We start from the raw sequence: 24,444 nt of genomic DNA, 5'->3' as shown, positions 1-24,444 counted from the left end.
AGAGCGCACGGACGGGAGGGACGGGCACCACGCACCGACGCACGTGGGTCGCCCGACTGGCCCAGAAGAGCCAGCCTTGCCCAGAGTCGGAACCGGTATGCTTTGACCCTCGTTCGGAAGAAGACGATCACGGCCATCCGTTCTGGTAGCGGACGGCACAGATGACCAGCAGCACACGCCTCCAACCTGATTTGGCACGCTCCGCGGGGCCGGGTCCCACCTCGCGTCCCACCTATCCAAGCTTCGGGTCAGGGCCCCACGGCGAGGGCGAGATCCCAACTGTCTCCAACAGAACGAACGGCCCGGATCGCCGCCAGCGCGCCACCTCCTCGCCTTTCCATTTCATCGCCGTTCGCGCACGCGCACGCGCACGCGAGCCATCCGACCTTGGGACCGGAAGCGACCAACTGACGGATCGACAGGCCCGTGATGCCGTCGCGGCGGCGCCGACGCGGCGACCTCGCCGTCGCGGTGGCGGTGCTGGCGACGGTGGCCCTAGCGGCCGGGGCCGACGGCGGCGCGGAGTTCGACTACAGGAAGCTCTCGGGGATAATCATCCCGGGGTTCGCGTCCACGCAGCTGCGCGCGTGGTCGGTTCTCGATTGCCCCTACTCGCCCTTCGACTTCAACCCCCTCGACTCCGTCTGGCTCGACACCGCCAAGGTTCCACTAAGTCGCCCGTGTGGCGTCACCTCGTCTGCCCTGCTCGTGCTATGTCTGGTTACTGCTTTACTAGTCCTGCTAACGCTGCTGGTGTGGTTCGAGGATTAGTACCGTGCCATTTTGGCCCTCTTGATCGGTTTGGTTTCGCTGTTTCTTCGTTTCGGATAGATGAATGATTATATGCTCTCATACGCTTTAGGGATCCGCTGCGAGCAGCCTACACATTTATCATCTGTTCCCATGCTTATTTTTCCTTTTTTTTATTAGTGATGCAAATCGTATATCCATTAATAGATCTGGAGACTGGAGCAGTTTTTGTTGGGATAAACTTTGTACTGGACCGGAGCATCTGTGATACCCAACAGACAACTAACTCTGGAACACCTTTGGTATGTCGGGTAGGCGCAAAGCCAGCAAGGCAGCAACTGCTTGAGCAGCTTTGGCCAGTTTTGCTTGCCACCATGAATAGCCATATGTTGGCCATCAGATGGTACCTTGTTCGTCCCAAACTAGACCAGAGCATTACAAGCAATGACTGCCATATCTAAAATGGAAAACATGCGCGGCTTATAGGGGGCTAAATTTGCTCCACTTCTAAGTATCCAAGATCTACTGGTTTTGATGCGTTCCATTGCCTGCAGCTTTTCTCTGCGGTAAATTGCTGGCTTAAATGCATGCTGCTTGAACCCTATAATCAGACAGACCATCCCGAATGCAAGTCAAGGCCTGATAGTGGTCTTTCTGCAATTACAGAGCTGGACCCTGGTTATATAACAGGTAAAACGTATGGCTTACTTTTTTTTTCTTAGCATTGACTTCGCAAAGTTGTAGCCATGAGTTGTAATATCTAGAGACTCTAATATCTATTACATGATAATTTTTAGATTATATCATAAGTCAGGTTACTCCATGTTGAGTGAAAAGTTCATTTTGGAAAACATTTTTGCAAGTTCTGAGCTGAAGTGGCAGAAACGGAAAATGTTTTTTACACGAGATCATCAAACTAATGACCATAGGTGCTACAGCAAAGTATTGATTAGGAGAGAATCATGTTCTTTATTCATGTCTAAGCTGAACAATGTGGAATAATTTGTGCAAGTACAGTTATCTGTATCTCACTCACGCTACTGCTTCTTTCAAAATAATCTACGTTCATCTGTTTCCAAATGGCAACTCCCCATATTTGCTTTGATATTAGCATTGTGTTCTACACTTCAGAATATTCCTGTTAGACAGGGTGCATTCAGTACTCATGTTTGTTAGTGCATTCTGAGCTACCCATTTCATTTATTCATGAAGAGAGAAAAGGAAAACACCTTGCACTGATATTATTTTATTGGGCAAGGTTTCAGGTCCTCTCTCTTCAGTATGGAAAGAATGGGTCAAATGGTGTGTAGAGTTTGGCATTGAAGCTAATGCAATTATCGCTGTTCCGTATGATTGGAGACTGCCCCCATCAATGCTTGAGGAGAGAGATCTGTACTTTCACAAATTAAAGTTTGTAACACTTGCCTCAACTTGTTATGAAGCAACCAAATGCTATACATCTGTTAGGGTCTAGTTCTTTTGGTGTTTCTAAAGTACATACCTAGATTACAGTCATTTATATTGTTTTAGTTACCATGCATTTATTATATCAGCATTGACATGGCCACTTCTGAACTAAATACATGATATGATACTTTCGTTGTTGGCCTTGTCAATTTATAAGTTGCCAATCCAACCTCTGAGATAATTGTTGGTGGTACAAATAAAACATGGTGTGTTGCATTTCATGCATTTGCAACCTGCATGCGACCAATTGCTAAATATTGGTAAATATCTTGTGGTAAGTTTTATTCAAGCAAATATGATTTTCCAAAACATTGGTAAACAAATCATGCTGAGATGGCGAGTATATATGTATGGTGTAAGGGCAATTTATTGTTGCACGAGGAGAGAATGTAGTACGTGATGCTCATACGTCCTTGTTGATGCAGGCTAACATTTGAAATTGCTTTGAAACTCCGAGGAGGGCCATCTTTGGTATTTGCGCATTCGATGGGAAATAACGTGTTTCGCTATTTTTTGGAATGGTTGAAACTGGAAATTGCTCCCAAGCACTATATCCAGTGGCTTGATGAGCATATACATGCATATTTTGCAGTTGGTATATAAACCAGAATGAATATTACTTTATCATTACCATACTTATTTTGTCCACTTATCCTCAAATTTTCAAGTTTTCTTTGCTTTAGGCGCTCCTCTTCTTGGATCTACTGAAGCAGTTAGAGGCGCTCTTTCTGGAACAACTTTTGGTCTTCCAGTCAGTGAGGTCTGTCATCCTCTATAAATTCTAGTTTTGTCTTATTGTAACAATTTATTAATTTCTCATCATTGAATATTTGAATGCTCTGTTCTGCTATCACAGGTTTAACATTTCTGTTTTTCTGCAACATAGTTAGTATTGACTTTATAGTTTGCAGTTGATAATTCTGATGCCTAATGCCCCCATAGGTTTATTCTTGACTTTTTGTATACACGACTGTGTAATTATGAAACCTTCAACTTTAAATAGTTCTTTTTACTGGCCCATGCACTAATATCATGGTAATATTTTTTTTTCTTATTCTTCTGCACTGCATCTGTGGGCCTGCTGCTCATAGTCTTATAGTATGCTCCTAGATGTTCATGTGAATTATGGTAGCATTTGTTTTGTTTCATCCTTCCACTTGATGTTTCACTGAATATAGTATGCCATTTTATGTTTCATTACTATTACTACCATTAAAGATCCCAATTATGTCCGAACTTTCAACTTTCACAACTCTCCAAATAGCTTGTTGTAAGTCTTGTTGCATTTATGCATCTTATTGGTCTCTAACATTACATATCTAATATTTTCGTTTTCAGGGCACAGCACGGTTGATGTTTAATGCATTTGGTTCTTCTCTATGGCTTATGCCATTCTCAAAACACTGCAAAGCTGATAATATCTACTGGAAGCATTTTTTTGAGGGAAAAGGAGGTTGTCCTCACAAACAACAATGTGATGAAGATGAATATATTTCAGACTACGGCGGATGGCCCACAGACCTTGTTAATATCGAGGTTCCTTCAGCTCGAGGTTCTTTGTAACTTTCTTCCTTGATGTGACGTTTGAGAATCTTATGTTCCACTAAGCAGATTCAAATGTTTTTCCATTAACTGTTTTTCATCACAGATATGGGGGCATACCCATCCATCACAGATATAACCGAGAACATAACATCCATTATGGAGTGTGGAAAGCCAACTCTCCTGTCATTTTCTGCCAGAGAGGTTTCAGATGGTACTTTGTTCAAAACGATAGAGGATTATGACCCTCAGAGCAAGGCACTTGTTTATCAGCTTGAGAAGTAAGTCTACATTTTTGCACTTGCTTGTATACTTTTATTACTACGCTTGTTAATTTGCAAGAAAGTCTTTGCTTAGGTTTAGTGCCTCTTGGAGGCTCAGGGTGTCTTCGTGGCTAAATTCTCGATAGCCGGCCCTTTCTCATCCCTACTCCTGTTTTTCCTTTATTTGCTTCTTTTGATCATGTATTTCTTGTTTCTCTTTCTGTTTAATTTAAATAAAATCGTGCTGTAGGGCTTTACCCTACAACCTTTCCCCCCTTCAAAAAAAAAAAAACTTGGTTGTACCTCAAAAGCAAGGCCAACATGCTCATCTTATACAGCGAGAATTTTAGCAAGAGAATCGAGCATGCATCCTCCCTTTTGTCTTGCTAGTCAAGGTTAGGCAACATCAAGAGTTGACCGAGGGAGGACCAGGCGACCAGCGATGCCCCACGTAGCTGAACAAGCCACAGAATGCTTTAACTAATCCCTAAGGAATTAGACTGATTACAAATGATCGCAACAGATCACAGGGAATTTGGACATCTAGGAAGTAATCCTAAGTAACCATATTCGATGATTGGTGGACAAGGATAAGCAATAAAGTGGATCGAGAGGTTAGAGAAAGGGTGAATTCCCTTGTCATCCTTGGGGCTTGGTCCATTTCGAAACATAAAAACCTCTGCATTTTATGGAATTCTTCCAACTTTGCTGAAGCACTCCTGCTCACTAGGGAGGAAATTCGGCTTTGGCGTCTGACCAGTAGTCTCTTACCCTTTCCCCTTTTTCTCGAACGCGCAGGAGAGGTACGCATCATTATATTAAGAAGATAAAAAGGATCCAAAATGGACCAGTACAAGAAAGAGGAGCCACCTTGTGAGAATAGCAACCAGGATTGGTTAAGCGTTTCTACCTGCAGAGCAGGCCGCATTGATCTATTTATATAGGCAGAGGATTACCGAGGATAACATCCTAAGGGGATAACTCTGTCTAACAGAATCTGCTATATTTTAGGCTAATCTATAGTAGAGTTATCCCCTGAATATTTGCGTAGTTATCTTATCAGATAAGCTACGTTTACACAGCAGAGGCCTACGGCCAGATTACAAGCTATTCAATCTAACATCCCCCCTCAATCATAACTTGCATAAGTTGAGATTGTCTCTAAAGGATGCCAATTTCTTCATAGTTAAGGCCTTAGTAAAACCATCTGCAATCTGATCTTCAGTGGAGATGAGTCTCACTTCTAAGAGCTTTCTAGCTACTCTTTCTCTGACAAAGTGAAAATCAATTTCGATATGCTTTACCTGGCCATGGAACATTGGATTCGTTGTGAGATAAGTAGCCCCTATATTATCACACCAGATTCTAGCAGCAGGTGGACAGGGGACCTTTAGCTCATACAGAAGAGATTGTATCCACATTAATTCTGCAGTAGCATTGGCAATAGCCTTGTATTCAGCTTCGGTACTTGACCTTGACACCGTTGGCTGCTTTCTAGCACTCCAGGGCACAAGATTACTGCCAAGATAAACTGCAAAACCCCCTGAAGATCGCCTGTCATCTGGGTCACCAGCCCAATCTGCGTCAGCAAAAGCACTAACAAGTAAAGACGACGACCTTGCAATCTTTAATCCATGACCAAGAGTGTATTTCACATATCTCAATATTCTTTTCACTGCTGTCCAATGCTGCGAGGTTGGAGCATGAAGGAACTGGCACACTTTATTGGCTGCAAAGCTCAAATCTGGCCGAGTTAGGGTTAGGTACTGTAAACCGCCAACAATGCTTCTATATCTTGTTGCATCCTCTGGCCCAAGTAACTCACCTTCATCAATTCTCAATTTTTCAGAAGTAGAGAGATGTGTAGTCACCGGTTTACATGCTGTCATACCAGTTCTTTTCAAAATATTTGAAGCATACTTGATTTGAGCAAGATGAATACCATCTTTTACCTTCTGAACTTAAATACCAAGAAAATAATGTGGCTGGCCAAGATCTTTCAAGGCAAAATTAGATCTCAGATCATTGAGCATTGCATCTATTGCTTCTTGAGAGGAACTAGCAACAATGATGTCATCTACATAAACAAGCATAAAAATAGTGATGCCTCCCTTGTTGTAAAAGAACAGAGAAGTATCAGATTTGGAAGCCTGAAAACCCAGTTTCACCAACTTTTCACTGAGTCTTGAATACCAAGCCCTTGGTGCTTGTTTGAATCCATAAATGGCCTTATCGAGTTTACAAACATGATTTGGTCTCAACTTATCTTCAAATCTCGGCGTCTGTTTCATGTAAACATCCTCCTCTAGAATGCCATGAAGGAACACATTCTGTACATCTAGCTGTCTCAATGACTAGCCTCTGGATACTGCTAAGGATACAATGACTCCTGATAGTTGCTGCCTTGACAACCGGACTAAAAGTATCTTCATAATCTATGCCATAGCGCTGTTTAAATCCTTTGGCTACCAATCTAGCCTTGTACCTATCAAGGGTGCCATCTGCCTTTGTTTTAATTCTGTATACCCATTTACAATCTATAACATTTTTCACTCCCTTTTGTGGAACTAGATGCCAAGTGTTGTTCTTAACTAGAGCATCAAATTCAGCATTCATAGCAGGTCTCCAATTTTTATCAGCTAGAGCTTCAGACAAACCTTCTGGTTCTCCAGTATTAGTAAGGCAACAATATCGGATTCGAGGCACAGTTCCGTCTTGAAGCCTTGTACGAGGACGCTGATCTGTGTAGAGAACAGGAGACAACATTGATTCTGAACTTCCAGACATATCAGGTGCTGGGTTCTCATCTTCTGCAGGTTCCAGACCTGCTGCAGTAGTATCATCAGCTGCAGGTTCAGATGCTGCATCAGATTCTGCAGTAATATGCTCCCGCCTTTTATGTCGACGCTGATAGACAATGCTTGGTGTTGGCTTCTGTTCATACACCTTGTCACGTTATGCAGTAGCAGGTCGTGGGGCTGAGGCAGACTGATGAGAAGATGGTGATGTATGTACTAGAACCTCCTGAGCCTTGCTTGCATCTGAATCCTGCGCATCAGTATATATATCTCCAGGAGTATTGGCATTAGTGTCAACTGGATGATTATTAGGCAATAAGGAAGTAGCTGGAAATCGATGTCCCCTATTTCCAAAGTTAGATGAAGGTATCAAGGTGGAAGGGAGAAGATTAATCTCAGCCCATAGGCGCGCACCAGCATTAGCATGCAATTCGGTGAAAGAGAAGACTGCTTCATCAAAAACCACATCACAAGAGATGTATTATATGTATATGCGTCCTGTGGATACTTCAAGGCACTTATAGCCTTTTTGCATTGTGCTGTACCCTAGAAAAACGCAACGAACAGATCGAAACACAAGTTTACAAGGATTGTATGGGCGCAAATGGGGCCAGCAAGCACAACCGAACACTTTAAGGAGTAATCTGGAATTTGATTATAAAGGCATTCTAAGGGAGTAGAAAAATCAAGGAGTTTTGTAGGAGTTCGGTTAATAAGATAGGCAGCGGTGGCAAACGCTTCATCCCATAATTTGAGAGGTATGGCTGCGTGAGCAAGGAGTGATAGGCCGACTTCAACAATATGTCGGTGTTTCCTTTCTGCAGCGCCATTTTGGTGGTGCGCATGGGGACATGAGACATAATGTGTAATACCTATTTTGGTACAAACGAGTTCATTCGCTGATACTCGCCTCCCCAGTCAGTTTGCATGGCAATGGTTTTAGTGTCAAAATGACGTTCGACCATGGTTTGGAATTCAGTAAACTTTTGGAAGACATCAGATTTATGTTTTAACATATAAACCCATGTAAACTTACTGAAATCATCAATAAAGGATACATAGTATTTCTGACGACCAACAGATTGAGGAGCAGGTCCCCAAACGTCACAAAATACAAGCTCAAAAGGTTTTAATGAGATACTAGTGGACACAGAATACAGAAGCTGGTGACTCTTGGCCTGTTGACAAGCATCACAAACTGACTTATTTGACTCATTTGAACAGGAAATTCTATTTTGACTAACTAATTTTTGAATGATCTGAAAAGATAGATGGCCAAGACGGTTGTGACATCGGTGAGGAGTCATCTTGATGGCACCAAGAGCCCCTCGTCAAGTGCTATCGGAGGGAAGAGGGTAGAGTCCATCTTCACATCTACCACGAAGAAGGTTTCTCCTAGTTTCCAGATCCTTGATCAAAAAATGAGTTGGAAAATATTCTAGATTTTTCTTGGCTTGGGGAACATGGAGGATATTATTGAGATGCAAGGATTTAGCAGGGGTATCAATAACAGCATTACCAATATTGCTAATGTTCATACCTGCCCCACTGGCTGCGAGGATCTGATCTGGTCCTTTGTATGCGTTTTAGACTGTCAGCTTATCCAGTTCTGAGGTGATGTGATCTGTTGCAGCAGTATCAGTGTACCAGTTTGTATCAACGCCATAACCTGTGGGTAGCAGCTGCACCAGTCTTGCTGTTGGACGAGTAGTTCTCATCAAATCTCCACCAGCAATCAAGAGCAATATGTCCAGTCTTCTCACAAACCTGACATATGATGTCAGACTTTCTTTCTGGCATCTGATGACACCATTCTTTGGGCACTACGACCATGACCTCCTCTGCCACGACCAGAACCATTACGGCCATGAACACAAGGTCCATATCTAGGTCCAGATCTACCACGGCCACGGCGAGCAGCATTGACCGAGGCTTGTATCCCTCCGTGAAGCAGTTCCATCCTGTTCTCGAAGCTGAGAAGCTGAGAATGGACATCCCCGACTGAGACAGGTTCCACACGAGCAACAATGGCTGATACAACTGGATTGAATTCTTCATCTAATCCCGCCAAAATACACGAGACTAGTTCATCATCAATAGCCTGCTTGGCAGATCCCATCTCATCTGCAAGAGATTTCATCTTGGAGGTATACTCAGAAACAATCATGTTACCTTTCCGAGTAGTAGCTAGAGCAATTCGCGTGTTGACAGTTCATGTGCGAGACTGTGATGCGTAGGTTTGCTCTAGGAGAGACCACACATCTTTGGGTGTGGTACAGGAGGCAACCTGACACATGACTTCTGGAGTCATGGTCGTCATGAGGAAGCCAAGGACCTGCTGCTCAAGCGCGGTCCACCGGATAAATTCCGGATTGATCTCTTCTGTGGTCTTGCCATCAGACTTGTTGGGAATCTTCTCCTCAGGCGCGGCAAGGGAACCATCAAGGTATCCCTGCAGTTGAACGCCTCTAATGATGGGTAGTAGAACCTGCGCTCTCCATAGCACATAGTTCGTCTTGCTGAGTTTTATAGCAACAATTTGCCCTAGAAGGGGTGTTGGCACAACGGTTTGGGAGCTGGACGCCATTGCTGGAATTGGTGATAGATGGCGGCTAGGGTTAGGATAGAGGAGAGGCTCCAATTACCATGTGAGAATAGCAACCACGATTGGTTAAGCGTTTCTACTTGCAGAGCAGACCGCATTGATCTATTTATATAGGCAGAGGATTGCCGAGGATAACATCCTAAGGGGATAACTCTGCCTAACAGAATCTGCTATATTTTAGGCTAATCTATAGCAGAGTTATCCCCTGAATATCTACGTGGTTATCTTATCAGATAAGCTACGTTTACACAGCAGAGGCCTACGACCAGATTAGAAGCTATTCAATCTAACACACCTTACAGTGTTCAGTAAAGAAAATGTAGAAATGTGTCCATTACAACACCAAAAAGACTACCACCCTACAACCCAGGAATTGGGGCTGTTAGGAGAGAGAGGCTCTTGGCCCCTGCCATCGCCCACAACTCCCTCTCTTCCGCAGCCCTTCTTATGGATGCATCTACATTTGGGGTGATCTTGTCGCTGTTCCTATGGTTCCAGATGGTCCAGAAACCCAGGATTATTAAGGAGTTAAGCCCCTTTTCAGCTATGCCTTGCACCTGCTCGCTCGCCCTTCTCCACCATTCCATAGCCTTCCCTTCCCTTGGCTGAGGAGCATTTCCTTGAAGGTTGACCTGCCCAAGCAATTTGCACCAAAATTCCCTTGCAAAGACACAACCAACCTATAAGTGGTCTATTGATTCCTCATCTTCGTCACAAAGTGGGCATCTTTTAGGATGTTGCCGCCCTCTTTTTTTCAGTCGATCTGCTGTCCAGCACCTTTGAAGGGCAGCTAGCCAAAGGAAGAACTTGCATTTCGGGAGAGCCCATGATTGCCATATCTTTCCACTATGTTCAAACTAAATTGAACAAATGAAGAGGCTCTCATAAGCAGCCTTGGCTGAGTATTTGCCATCTTGAGCAAATCTGAAAATGTGTTTGTCCTCCCTTTCCGGGTGCAGCTGAACGGTGCTTAAAGTATTCCAAAGGGTGAGATAATCAGCCAATACACCTACTGTTAAGGCGCCCTTGATGTCTGCTATCCATCTCATGTCCATGAGGGCATCTCGCACAGTTCTACTGCTAGCTGTGCGTTTAGGGACAGCAGCCAGAACTCTGGGAGCAAGATCCTCAATACTTTTTCCATGCAACCAGCAATCCTGCCAGAATAGAGTTGAAGTGCCACTGCTAATTTCAGCCAGCAAGGCTGTAGAGAACAAACACTTAACCTTTTCGGGGAACTTCATGGGCAAGAAGGACCAAGGTTTCCTGTGATCTATTTTGGATAGCCACAACCATCTCATTCGAAGGGCCCAACCCATTTCCTTGAGGCTAAAAATTCCTAATCCCCCAAGCTCAATTGGTCTACAAACCTTACCCCATGCCACTACTCCTTTGATTTCCTTCCTGCCCCACCAAAGGAAACCCTTTCCTGATCTTGTCAATGGCCTTTAAGGCCCAAGGGGGTAGCTCAACTTCCATAGCAAGGTAAATAAGCATACCTGTCAACACAAACTGAACTTGCACTCTTCGACCAGCCCTCGACATCAGCTCAACTTTCCATCCAGGTAACTGATTTAGCGATTCTATCCACAATAGTCTGCACTTGACTCCTTGTTAACTTTTTTAAGGCAGTGTTTATCCTATTTACTGTGGTGAAGATGAGATTGCTATTATTCGGGAACAACTCCCTTGTGAAGTTTCCTTACCCTTTTTCCTGTGGTGAAGATGAGATTGCTATGATACAAGGTTCTCCTACGTGTTTGATAAAAAAAATCCTAAGTAACCATATATATCTAGGCAGTTAAAGAAAACAATCCTAAACATTGTATATACGAGATTAATACAGCATGGGGTCAAAAGTGCATGTGTCGAATTTGCTCCTACAATGTATTCTTCGCATCTGTTCTTTAAAACAAAATACAAAGTTTAAGGCTTTAGTGCATGTTTTTTTGGAAAGCGCGGGAGAGCTGCGTTTCATTGATTAAAGAAAGAAAGAATGAGAGAAGGGAACACACACCTCTAGGACAATAGAAAGAAAAAAACACACCTGACCCGAACCTAACCAGGAACTAATTAGTTCCACAAATGCCTAAGGCTTGGAGATTTTTGGCTCTAGCCAGGCACCATAGGCTGTGCTCATCCCTAAAATTAGACAAAATCAGACTAACAGAGGGAGATTCAGCCATAAAAATACAATCATTTCTATGCTTCCATATACTCCAGGCTCCTAAGATGATCAGGGAGTTCAATCCTTTTCTTTTCTCCTTACTGATTTTTCTCGAAACCTTTCTCCACCATTTAGCAAAATTATTATCTTGTTGTCTGGGGGCCAAGGTTGAGAGGTTCAGAGTGGAGAACAGAGAAAACCAGACTTGTCTGGCAACCACACAAGAAGTTAACAGATGTTGGATGGTATCATCCTCTTGATCACAGAGGGGACATCTGTCTGGATGAGGTAGGCCTCTTCTAGCAAGCCGATCAGAAGTCCAACATCTATTTCTGACAGCCAGCCACATAAACATCTTGCATTTGTTTGGCGCCCATGATTTTTAGATTCTCTTCCATGGTTCAAAGGTACTAGAACCCTCAAAGAATGTCCTGTAAGCTGATTTTGAGGAGTATGTCCCATCTGATTCCAGCTTCCATATGTGTCTATCTTCCTGATCAGTTAAGGTCACATCCTAAATATGATCCCAAAGTCTGAAAAATTCTGCAAAATGCTGCCAGGAAAGCCCACCCTAGCTAAAACAAGTTTTTGACAGATCAGTTTATACTTTAGTTCCTAGAAACTAGATTTTCTGTTTCTAAGAAACCAATAAGTTGGCCTTCCCTAGCTAAAACAAGTTTTTGTCTGGCAAATTACGTACTGCCCTTAGTTGGTTTGGTGAAAATTACAGTGATTACCACCGCTCTTAGGCCTATGCATGTGATCCCCCCGATGTCTGCTCTAACCAATTTAATTGTTTACTTACTATTTGAAAATTTTGAATTAAAAAATATGAGTTCAATCTATATTTAAAATTGGCAGCAAAGAAAAATGAAGGGAATGGTTGAATCAATTACTTTTAAAATAGAGTAAGGGTAGACTTGTCTTTGTGTATTGAAAAAGCTAGAAATTGTTTTCCAAGAAACTGAGTTCCAAGCATGCATACCTATTTTCTCTCTCCATAAATCAGTTTCTAGAAACTGAGGATAGAAACCAGTTTCTTAGAAATTGTGGTGCTTCTAAACAGGCCCTTAGTATGCTTATGATATTTGACATGTACTAACTAGGCTTTAGGTGGTAAGTAAGATTCTAAAACCTTGTACTTTGATTTGAGTTGATCTCAGGTATTATCAGGGTGATCCAGTTCTGAACCCTCTCACACCATGGGAGAGACCCCCAATAAAGAACGTATTTTGCATTTACGGGATTGATTCAAAGACTGAGGTATGGTTGGCAATGTTTATTTCATAGTGAACTGCCCCACTTTATGTTGTTTCAAACTATATTCTTTCTTCGTCAAACAGGTAGGATATTACTTTGCACCAAGTGGCAAACCATATCCAGACAACTGGATAATAACTGATATTATTTATGAGCTTGAAGGTTCCCTACTTTCAAGGCAGGTATCATATAACTTGATTTGAGAAGTCTTTATTCTTTAATACCCATTCTGTTTCTGTTAATGGTTGACACTGACAAATTTGCTGAGGAGAGTACTTATGTAGCTGCAACCTATTCCATTTCCTCAGTTTTTCTGTACATTTATCTTTACTAGTTCCCCCAGTTATTTACAATTATCTTTACTAGTTCTGAAGGGCAAGTTGAACTTTTTGTCAGACTATAGCTACTTTGAATAGAATTTTTGTTCACTCACTAGTTGGTACCATGAAGCTTCCATATTTTAACTTTGTCCAGAGGCGGGGGGAGGGGTGAAAGAGGCATTGGCTGACTCATAATAATGAAAATGTTGTTATTGTTGTCTGTCCCCTTTTTTCAAAACAGAAGGATGTTGTAGTTTCCATACAGTTTTTCAAGAGCTTTTATTTTCTAGATAGCATCCACAGTTCTTATTTTTGTACTACACATAGGGCTTGTTTGGTTCGTGGCTAATTGTGCCACACTTTGTCTAAGTTTAGTTGTTCGAATTGAATAACTAACATTAGGCAGAAAAGTTAGTCAAAGTGTGGCAAGTTAGACAACGAACCAAACAGCCCTATAGTTCAAGACTGATTTTGATATGCATAAAGGCACCTTTGTAACATTATTTGTTCTTACCAGATCAGGTAATTCTGTTTCTGGGAAGCCTAACAATTCCAGTGGTGATGGAACAGTATGTATTATCAAATAAAACTCTTAGTTTGTATCAAGCTAAACCAGTTTATTTAAGCAAATGAATGGCTATGTCATTGGCAGGTATCATACAACTCCCTCTCATGGTGCAAGAATTGGCTTGGACCAAAAGTGAACATAACGAGGGCTCCACAGGTACTCTGTTTTATGCTTACTGGTGTGACTCACCATGGTGAACTTGTGGCCTGGCTATTAGTATATTTGTTGTGGTTAATTGAAATGTTATTGACTATTTCTTGCAGTATATTGCAACATTAAGTCGCCCTCTCTAATTATCCTCTTGTACTCTTCAAGGCAGAACATGATGGATCTGATCTGCAAACAGCCATGAATATTGATCATCATCATGGTGACGACATACTACCAAACATGACGAGGGTTCCGCATGTGAAGTACATAACCTACTATGAGGATGCTGAAAGTCTTCCAGGATGGAGAACAGCAGTCTGGGAGCTCGATAAAGGTGTGGATCTAGATTTTTATTTTCTATACTTTTATATAAGCTGTAGCATTTTTACTTATACCAGTCATTCTGCATTTCAAGGCTGCAATGGAGTCCCTCAGAAAGCTTAGTGCTTTTCCCTAGTCTATATTTATACTATACTTAAAGCACCAGTTTCAACGGTCGTCCAACGTCATTTTTTTACAAATAACTCCTCACAGCTATTTCAAACCCGATGCACGCCTATAGATGGTCAAACGGCGGCTCGGCACGGGCCAGACGCCCGCGGGGCACAACTCTGGCCCATGCACACTGCTGACTGTGCCGGGCCAGCCCGTTAGCCCGTCGGCCCATTTGATTAAATCAGCGTAAAATGTTAAAAAATAGTGCATGAGTTGGGGTTCGAACCCATGCCCTGATGGCAGAAGGACAGAAGACACTGGGTGAAGTTGTCTAACCAGTAGAACATCATGCTCAAATGTTTTTAATATTGAATATAAATTGTATATATGTATATACGTTTTTTTGTAAAATAAAAAATTATAATCGTGTCGGGTCGGGCCAGTACTACATGCCGAGGCTACAGCCCAAGCACGGCACGATGTTCTTGGCTCTTGCAAGCATTAGGTCGTTTCTGAGACCACATTGACGTAATGGACTCAATGGTGTTTGATGTTGCTGAATTAGATGGAGCAACAATGATTTGTCACACTAACAGTAAAATGAAAGGTTATTTGTTGGTTTTAAACGTTAGTAATTGCTACGAAGTAGCATAATTTATATGGAGCGCATCCAGTTTTTATTAATGCCTGACTTTAGCAATCACTTCATATTTTGATCTATCTTTTTTATAAGTTTGAGTTCATGTGACTTATTTTAGAAACTTGAGCTCACAAATTTTCTCTTATTTGGTCTCTGTATGGTGGAATTATGTTATTTTATAATCTCTGTTCGTTCAGCCAGTCGTTATGAATTCTCTTCTAACCGCTCACTTCATTGGCCGTGTTGTATTAAGACATATTGGATGGACTAGACAATGACATCAGTTAGCTAAATCAAAAAATATTATACGGAGAGCGGAGACAATCAATAAAAAATCTTGATTTTTTGTGTGCAGAGTTTACATGGGTATTGTTGTAAGCCGTCGCAACGCACGGGCAACCGACTAGTAGCACATAATGCATATCTTCATTTTACATGCACCCAGGCATATCTTGTTCTTGTGTGTGGTGTTAGTGTTACCTTATTCCGCACAACTTTCTTCTCACGTCCATTGAGCAGCACTGATATATAAGTTTATTTTTAACAGCAAACCACAGGAATATTGTTAGGACGCCAGTATTAATGCGTGAGTTATGGCTTGAAATGTGGCACGATTTGCATCCTGATTCAAAATCGAAATTTGTGACGAAAGGTATGCTTCGATTTGAACAGCCAAAAGAGCATGGTTGTTCCCTGGTTTGACTCATGGCTTTTCAAGTTACTAACACAAGTGTTTGGACAGCTTTCCGAGGTCCACTAAGAAACGAAGACTGTCGCTGGGACTATGGAAAGGCTCGATGTGGCTTTCCAGAACACTGTGAATACAGGTATGCGCCAGTTTTTTCAGTCCTTTTTTCAGTTTTAGAAACGAGGCCCTTTTTAGTGACCCGTAAGTCCAGGTATACATTTGGCGATGTCCATCTGGGAATGAGCTGCAGACTGAGAAATACGTCCGCTAACCTTCTTCAACAGTATCTCTGAAGTATGTTGCATTGCCGCTATGTCATTCTCCCCTCATTGATGGAAACTGCGACTGACATATATTCTATTGACATCCTGCAGATGTCGTGGGCCGAGTAATTTTGTGTTTTGTTGCTCGCATGGAAATGGTATCTGATTCCCCATTTTGACCTGCCAATGAAATTAGCCATCAACAAGGTAGATACAGTATCAACCGGAGGCCCTCGAATGACAGGTCAACTCTTATTCTTGTCACCATTTTGGCACACTTAAATCTTTGAAGTCGACATATGCAAAGCTGAAACAACACGTTCGCATGACAAATTTTGGTTGAAGATGGAGGCCAACGTCCCCAGGAGTGTCGGCAGAGTTTTCCTCTTGTCTGTAGCACTGGCACCTTCGGCGTCCTGAAGGTGCCATGAGATCATACACTGATGTACACTGTAGCATGGTTTTGTAAATCAAGCCGTCACAAATTGACTTAGTCTTACAAAAACGATACCCTATAGATTGGCAGTGTTAAAATTCTTTACGACTCCCAATTAACCACCTTGATTGTAATGTGCCCTTAAAGAGATGAAAGGATGAACTCTGCTCAATATTAGACCTTGTTTGGTTAGGGTGACTAGATTTTACTAAAATACAAAAGAGGGTGACTAAGGTTTCCTCCTAAAGTTTAGGGTCTGTTTGATTGTGTTTGTTGTGGCTGTGAAAAAAAATGTGTGAGCTGTGAAAAAAACTGTTGTGGACTATGGACTGCTAAAAAACTAAAAACTGTTTGGTGGAAACAACTAAAAGCCGCTAAAAATTCTTCCATATATATTTTCACATTTTCATCTGAACCCCACTAAAAACAGGCTTAGAGGTGCTTTTAGTTTTGAACTGCGAGAGTCAGCTTTTAGAAAAAAGTTTCTTTCTGAATCGAGCCCTTTGGTTTAGTTTTTGGCTTTTGTAGGGGACAAAAGTCAAAGCCAAAAGCTAAAGTTGTTCAGCTTTTAAATTTGAGTACCTGATCATTATGTCAATAGGCAAAAACTTGTGGTGCCCCTAGCCTGAATAAGTAAACGGATTGGGCCAGTAATACGGATTCATCGTCGTACCACCACACATTTGAGTAGGACAACACATCAGTGATGAACAGACTAGACATTACCATGACATCCCTGGAAGAGGATGACCAGGTTATCTTGGTTGCACCATTTCTTAGGCCGGTTTAGTCGGCCTTTTTTGCACAAATCGCCTTTTCGACTCTGATTGTTTTACTGGTCGCACATGTGGAACGACCTTCTTCATATTTTTAACAAACAACTGATCAAAAATAGGGTCGGCTAGGCGTCCGGGAATTGTTTTGCTTCCTAGTACCTATCTTAGGACGTTGTGGTCTAACGGTCTGAGGTCATTGTTGCTTCTGATTGTCCGCGGACCATCTGGCCTTCATGGTCGGACTGTCCGTGCCTGCCCTGGACTGTTCGGCCTTAGTACTCGGACCATCCGACGTATGCAGGATAGTCGACCATGATCGGGTATCCGATCGTGCTTGCCCCCAGAACGTCTGACCTACCTTTTGGATGGGGACACAAGCTTAGCACGATGATTAAAAAAGGATTCTTCGGCCATATCAGCCACTGAGGGCAATGATGTTCATTAAACTATAGAATTTGCTCACATGAGAGAAGCACATAATAACCAACTCAATGATGCATAAGTTTGAGTATTGGTTGTGCTAATAAATGAACCATTTACTTAAAACTATTCAATACTGATTATGTAGTTTGCAATTAAACAATAATCGAATATTGATAAGCAAATATTATAAGCATGTTCATTCATGAATAAATATGTCTGAAGAAAATTATAGCAAGAATCATTGCTTCTAACAACTGAAATACTTCGGCTTCATGTAAGCAGCAACATATCGCAACTATCCATATGCATAATAATTCGGTTGCGCTCCTCCATAATATAAAGACGTATATGAAGCAAAATGATACCATGAAGGATAACCGAACATACCTTGGGACGACATATATGACACAACTCAAAAATATGGACGATGCAATGACCAATACCTTTGATGATCTGTGGCAAACTTGTCACCCAAATGTCTTGTACTTGCTTTCTTCCTTTTGTTTGCCTTTACTCCACTTCTTCCAAAAGCATCATTCTTATATGGATCTTGAGAACTCCCATTATGAGCCCATGTCATGCCTCTCTTCTTCAGCTCTTGTGCACCGAGTTTTTCTAGCCTCTTATTGTGCCAATTTGATAATCATTGTGGGCTTCTCGGTTGTGAATTAGTGTTGAACGACGATATGTCTTCCTTAGCCTTAGGCATATTAGGCTTTTTAAATTTAGATTTACTACCAGGACTATCAGTTCTATCGTTTGGGCACTACTAGCCGAAGTATCCAATACTTCACCTGGCTCTATAACGCATGAATTCAGATCTAATTTTTTTTATTTTCCTAATAGCCCTCTTCACTACATAAACTTGCTTGACTAGTCTATTCTTATTTTGAGCTCTAGACCGATTCTTAGAAATAAAACAATCTTTGTCATATGATCGTTTCTCAAAATCAGAATTGAAATGAGCTGAATATTCTATGTTACGTGGTCTAAAATATGAATAAGAATAAGCATTGGAATCAATACCAGTCGCAGGATGGATAAGGACGAAAGCACAAAGGAGCTGAACTGTATTGCATTGGTATTGGTGTCCCAAAAGGAGGATATGTTGCTGATGCATGAAACTCATCTCCTCGCCAATCCTGATATCAAGATTTATGCTTCAGAGGTGATTTTGATGTCTTCAAAGGTGCTCTAGATGACTTAGCATTGTCAGTTTAATCAACATCCTTTGCCTTGATTTGCTTGTGATATTTAGCCATAAGTTGCTCAAAAGTAAACTTCGGCCTTTTACCCTTTTGTTTATCATGACCTTCACTTCCAAAACTTTTAACTAGTTTACCATGTCCCCCGACGCCTCCGATCTTATTAGCCTTTCTTCCATCCAAAGCCTTCCGAGTAACCACTCCACGTGATAGATTTGGCGCGCGAGGGTCACCAATGATAATATTTTTTCCTTTGGCTCTATCAGCCGAACATGGTCGAACCAAGACTTTCTTATCTACCAGTCTTAATGTGTCGACATGGACATATTGCCTATCAATCTTCATTTTTTTGAAATCTCAATCGACCTTCATCTACAGCCGATTGTATTTGTCGATGGAAGATATTACAATCATTGATGTTATGAAGAAAGGAACCATGCCATTTATAATATACACACGTTTTCAATTCCTCTATCGGAGGATTTGTGTGCAACAATTTAATGTTGCCATTCTTAAGTATCTCATCAAATATTTTATCACACTTAGCAACATTAAATGTGAACTTAACTTTTCCTTTTTGTCCCAAATGCAGGGGAGAGCGAGCAGCAGATTTGGCCTTAGTAGGCCAAACAAGCTCAACGACCTATATTTTTTTGGCTTTGCAGGGGATGAAAGACATTCGGCCTCATGCGCGAGTGATGGCATGTTGCGACTATGGTGTGCTGCAGGTGGGGTGGAGCATGAAGATTGTGTATAACACGCAGTACCCTGGTCTGCGTATGCACACCCGGACAGTCCGATCTTGGTGATCGGACGGTCCGTAGAGGGACCGGACAGTCTGGTATTGTATCTGAAGTCCGGATTGTCTGGTCGTGCAGGGATTTGCCTGCGAGACTTGTGGTAGGTTCGGTGCGACTCCGGACTGTCCGACGTAAGGTGTCGGACGATTAGTTGGAGGCGGTCGTGCAGGGATTTGCCTGCGAGACTTGTGGCAGGCTCAGTGCGACTCTGGACTGTCCGGTATAAGATGTCGGACGGTCCGTGATCGTGCGCGAATTGTCCGACCATGCCCAGAGCCGATCTACCAAGCAATGAGGATGGTGACAGTATTTTCCTCGGATATGAGTTTATCGGCATTACCATAATATGACTAGGACTGAGAAACCCCATTTGTTGTCGATGTTTTTGACACATTTATTTTAGTGCCCAATTTATGTGACAAAAAACAGGTGTATGAGAAGCCCCACTTTGATATCAAAGTTCTCGGGTATCGTGGTGCTTGTGGATACGTGACATGTGTGGCATAGCTCTGCTCCACTTCAGAACAACTCTACTAAAACTTTAGGTGGAGAAGCTCTGCTTCGGAATTTTGTATAACTCTGCTCCACTTCAAAGCAACTCTATGCTAAAAGGGTGTTTAGGACAGCTCTACTCCACTATTTTATCTATGCTCCACCAACTCTGTTGTGGAGTAGCTCCAACATAGAGTTCATTAAATTTTCTACTTGTTTGACTTATAGGGTAACTTTAACTTTAAAAGTATTAAAAACAAGCATCTCTCCGTCTCGAACAACCACCTCTTCCACTCCGTGTTGTCCCTATCGACCCAAGGGGTAAGGGCCTCTTCTTCTTGCTCTGCGGCTCTGCCACCTCTCGCTTGAGTCCATGGACGACCTTGATGACTCCCCTGACTTGGACGCCTCCACGACGTACAACCTTGATCTCACCTTCGCCAACCCGGAGACTACGCCAGTGTGGCATTTGTCGCAACCTGTTCGACGAGTACCTCTGCGTGCTTGTGTTGGTCTTGCGCAGGGAAACAGTCAAAAGAAATTTAAACAAAACAAACTAATATGTTGTGTAATGAGTATTGAGTAGTATTATGTTGGGTTTTTTACATCAACTCCACAAGAACAGTGGAAATATGAACTCATGAAGCATATGTTTTGCTACTTCACTAAATTGGTGGAGTTGAGGTAAACTCTACGTTTTGCATGGAGCGGAGCTGGTTGGAGTTAGATGGAACAGGCGAACAGCTCTGCACCGGAGTCTATCCAGTGGTAATGTGGATAAATATTTCAAACTCCATGTTTAAGTTATTTTTAGGAGTAAAATAATTTTCCGGTCTTTAAACTTGTCGCCATGTGTTACTCCAGTCCACAAACTTTTAAAGTGTGTCAGCTTAGTCCTTAATCGATGTTCGGGTCAGATCCAAACGAGTCGTAATTGACATATGGACCCACATGTCAGTTTGTGTATCTCTTTTCTCTCTTTTTTCTGCATATCTGGTGAGAGAACCAGGAAAAGAGAATACACAGGCTGACATGTGGGGTCTATATATCAACCAAGACACATTTAGATCTAACTGATACGTGAACAACGATTAAGGACCGGGTTAACACATTTTAAAAGTTTATGGAATAGGGTGACATAGGGCAACAAGTTTAATGACCAAAAATATATTTTACTCTTTTTTAATATCAGAGGAGTAAAAATTATATTACAGCTTCCAAAATTATATAAAGTTTACCACCAGAGTTAGAGTGTTTGGAGTTTTGTTCTCGAAACCAAACACCAGGACTGGTTCGGAGGAAACACGAGCACAAGTCCAAGTCCAGCCGTGCGCACGGCTGGGACTGGGAGGCCTCTCCGTTCCAGAAGATCCCCGCTCTCTCGCCACACACGCTTGGAATCCAATCCAACGCGAAAGCAACCGAGAAATTTGCTGTTTTGCCACTCTCAAATTTGGCTGCTTGTTATTATGTCATCCCGTGTCTATGACTGGTGGGACCATCTGTGTCTATGATTTGTGGGTCCGATGGCATAATGGCGAAGCCCACAAATGATAATGGCAAAATTGCCAATGGCTCCAAGCAACCTGCCCCGCCCCTGCCCGTCGCTATTCTGGCCACCCGATTCCTATCAGACGGCCACCAGCAACCCGCAGGGCGCAGGCCCTCCCAAACTCCTCGGCCTCGCGAGCTTCCTGGAAAGTGGATACCCAAACAGCGAAAGCGAAACGGACCCCCTTTCCTCCCTCCCCTTCCCTTCCCGTCCCCTACCCGCGCGTTCTAATTTGGACCAGACGGCTCCAGAAGCTTCCGCCATTGACCTAACCTAACAACCGTGTCGCTTTATTTATCGAACCAAGCCCAACCCCCTCGTCTGTCGTCTCGCCTCGTCTCCGCCCAGATCCACGCGTTTCGGAGTTCTAGCTGCGTTTATTGACCGCCCATTCTCTCCAAGGCATTTTTCCCCTCGTCCTCCCTGCGATTTCGCGACCTCCATCCAATCCCTCTGCACGGAGAATCGGCTAATGGCGGAGGTAAGCCCCCACCCCCACACAAGCTTTCAATTGCTCGACGATCCATGGAAGGATATAGAGATCTGACGCTGCGTTCGTTAATGGCGGGGCGGCACGGCAGGAGGGGTACAAGGTGACGCTGAACGTGTACGACCTCAGCAACGGCCTCGCGCGGCAGCTGTCCACCTCCTTCCTCGGCAAGCCCATTGAGGCCATCTGGTGAGTGATCCTGAGCCTGAGACCCTCCCCTCCTCCCGGATCTGAACCACCTCGCGCCAGCCATCGCCTAACCAAAACCAAATCGGACCTGGCAGGCACACGGGAGTGGTGGTGTACGGGAACGAGTACTACTTCGGCGGCGGGATCCAGTCGTCCCCCGCGGGGACGACGCCGTACGGGCGGCCGCTGCGGGTGGTGGAGCTGGGCGTCACGCACATCCCGCGGGAGGTGTTCGAGGACTACCTCCGCGACATCGCGCCCCGGTACACGGCCGAGACCTACCGCCTGCTCACCCACAACTGCAACAACTTCAGCCACGAGGTGGCGCAGTTCCTCGTCGGCACTGGCGCCGGCGTGCCCGACTACATCCTCAACCTCCCCGCCGAGGTCATGTCCAGCCCCATGGGCCCGCTCATCATGCCCATGATCCAGAACCTCGAGTCCACGCTCAGGAGCAACGTCGCTCCGCAGACCACGCAGTTCGTGCCCACGCCCGCCTCCGTCTCCGCGCCTACCGAGGCTCCCGCTTCCGAGCGAAAAGCGCCGGCGCCGGCGGAGAAGGCTTCGAAGGAAGCTCCTACTCCTGCGCCTGCGAAGAAGGAAGCCCCTACTCCTGCGGCTGACCCGCTCGGGAGCGCCAGGGGGAAGGTGCAGGAGGAGGTGATGAAGGAGTTCGCGGCCATCATGGCCAGCGGTACGCTACGGGCCAGCGAGGCGGCGGCGCTGGCCATGCGCCGGGTCATGGAGCGCCACGGCGACGGCGCCACGATGCAGCAGGGCTAGACGAATCAGGCTGTGAACGCGTTCCGGTTCCATGGGAATTGGAATTTGTCATCTGCATGCTGATGCCGCCGCCGTATGGAAAAAATTGGAGAAGTTATTCCTGATATGTTCGTGCGATTATTTGGGTTGGCATTAATTGCGGCCGCCGGACTTGTTGCCCACCGTATTACTCTATGGGCGGTTAATTTGGTGAGATATGCTAATTTACGTTCGCTACTTCGCTACTACATGTTTTAATCCGTCAGCTATGCATTGTTCCTGCTGCCAATCGCTTGTTTGATTGTTGCTACTCCCGCGAGCTAGAATCTAGGACGCTTTACCGTGCATACATGCGCCAGTTTGGTTCGCTCGGATGACTTTAATCCGAAACTAATAACCCAAATTAAACTCGTTTTCGTGCAGCGCTGCAACATCTATTAACACCAATGATCACCAAACCATTTTGTGTCAAACACTAATGATCACCAAACCATTTTGTGTCAAAAAAACGCTACCCACCAACACTTTAAACCTGCAAAACCGACAGGTTTATCCAAACCAAATCTGAACAAATTCAAAATGGGTTTTTGTTGTTGAACCGTCCATATAAACCGTTTATTGTTTTTACATAAAAAATCATAAGGTCATTTGTAATTTTCTCAATTCATGTTCCATAGTAAATACTAATTGATCTACATAACTTGTTCATCAAGATGATATACAACATATATATACAACCATAAACTTTAATTCTCATGAAACAAACAACCATTGAACTTTGTAATACTCAAATACAAGGTCATTTATTTTCTCTTCATCCTACCATTTGGAAAGTAGTAGAAAATGGAATGCATTTTGATAGTAATGATAATGCCATATTTATTAATGAGCAAATCCATAAAAATGCCAATGCTACCATTGTCCTTTTAGCATCTCTATGCAGGAATTAATACAATAAGGTTAATGATTTAGATAATGCCAAGCAAATATGGGACACCTTTAAAATCTCTCATAAGGGTCATGATGCCACAATGATCAACAAGATGGAGTTGGTGAAAGGCGAGCTGGGGAGGTTTGTCATGAAGGGGTATGAGGAGCCAACTGAAACGTACAACAGGCTCAAGACCTTGATGAACAAAATCTGAAGCAATGGAAGCACAAGATGGACGGATCATAACGTCGTGCGCCTCGTGTTAAGGTCATTTACCGTTACCGAGCCTCATCTTGTTAATCTTATTCGTGAAAACCCCAGGTATACCAAAATGTCGCCCAAATAAATTCTTGGTAAGTTTGTAAGCAGGCGCATGATGGTAAAAGAAACAAGGTACGTCGACGACATCGCTAATGAACATCTTCCTCACTACGAGCCGCAACTTGTTGCACTCAGAGCAACAACCCACAAG

The 24,444-nt window shown here is 43.3% G+C and overlaps 2 protein-coding genes and 1 non-coding gene across 4 annotated transcripts; 2 read left to right on the top strand and 1 right to left on the bottom strand.

Annotated features, from left to right (window-relative positions):
• The first annotated feature begins 328 nt into the window (after positions 1–328).
• LOC100384378 (Phospholipid--sterol O-acyltransferase) lies at positions 329–16,589 on the top strand. Of its 2 annotated transcripts, XR_552454.3 has the most exons (17): positions 329–663; positions 1,305–1,440; positions 2,016–2,160; positions 2,643–2,812; positions 2,901–2,977; positions 3,556–3,769; positions 3,866–4,040; positions 12,756–12,855; positions 12,936–13,030; positions 13,690–13,741; positions 13,825–13,896; positions 14,056–14,224; positions 15,513–15,617; positions 15,708–15,792; positions 15,865–15,947; positions 16,028–16,160; positions 16,262–16,568. XR_552454.3 is itself a non-coding variant. In NM_001353332.1 (16 exons), exons 1-15 carry the CDS (start codon positions 430–432, stop codon positions 15,944–15,946), a joined length of 1,911 nt encoding a protein of 636 aa, NP_001340261.1. In that variant the 5' UTR covers positions 373–429; the 3' UTR covers position 15,947; positions 16,028–16,589. The 2 variants fall into 2 exon arrangements, 1 of the variants encoding a protein (NP_001340261.1); NM_001353332.1 differs by having other exon boundaries at positions 373–663; positions 16,028–16,589.
• On the bottom strand, positions 8,786–8,921 carry LOC111589415 (small nucleolar RNA Z247). The gene has a single exon (XR_004849840.1). It is a non-coding gene; the product is annotated as a small nucleolar RNA Z247 (small nucleolar RNA).
• A 5,270-nt stretch (positions 16,590–21,859) lies between the features above and the next one.
• Positions 21,860–23,326, top strand: LOC100283457 (uncharacterized). The gene is made up of 3 exons (NM_001156358.2): positions 21,860–22,081; positions 22,182–22,279; positions 22,375–23,326. Exons 1-3 carry the CDS (start codon positions 22,073–22,075, stop codon positions 23,060–23,062), a joined length of 795 nt encoding a protein of 264 aa, NP_001149830.2. The 5' UTR covers positions 21,860–22,072; the 3' UTR covers positions 23,063–23,326.
• The last annotated feature ends 1,118 nt before the right edge of the window (positions 23,327–24,444 follow it).

The sequence above is a fragment of the Zea mays genome, chromosome 5, assembly GCF_902167145.1.
Source record: "Zea mays cultivar B73 chromosome 5, Zm-B73-REFERENCE-NAM-5.0, whole genome shotgun sequence".
NCBI classification, from domain to species: Eukaryota; Viridiplantae; Streptophyta; class Magnoliopsida; order Poales; family Poaceae; genus Zea; species Zea mays.
Note: the sequence above shows the minus strand (reverse complement) of the source record. Positions and strands in the feature narration are given on the sequence as shown.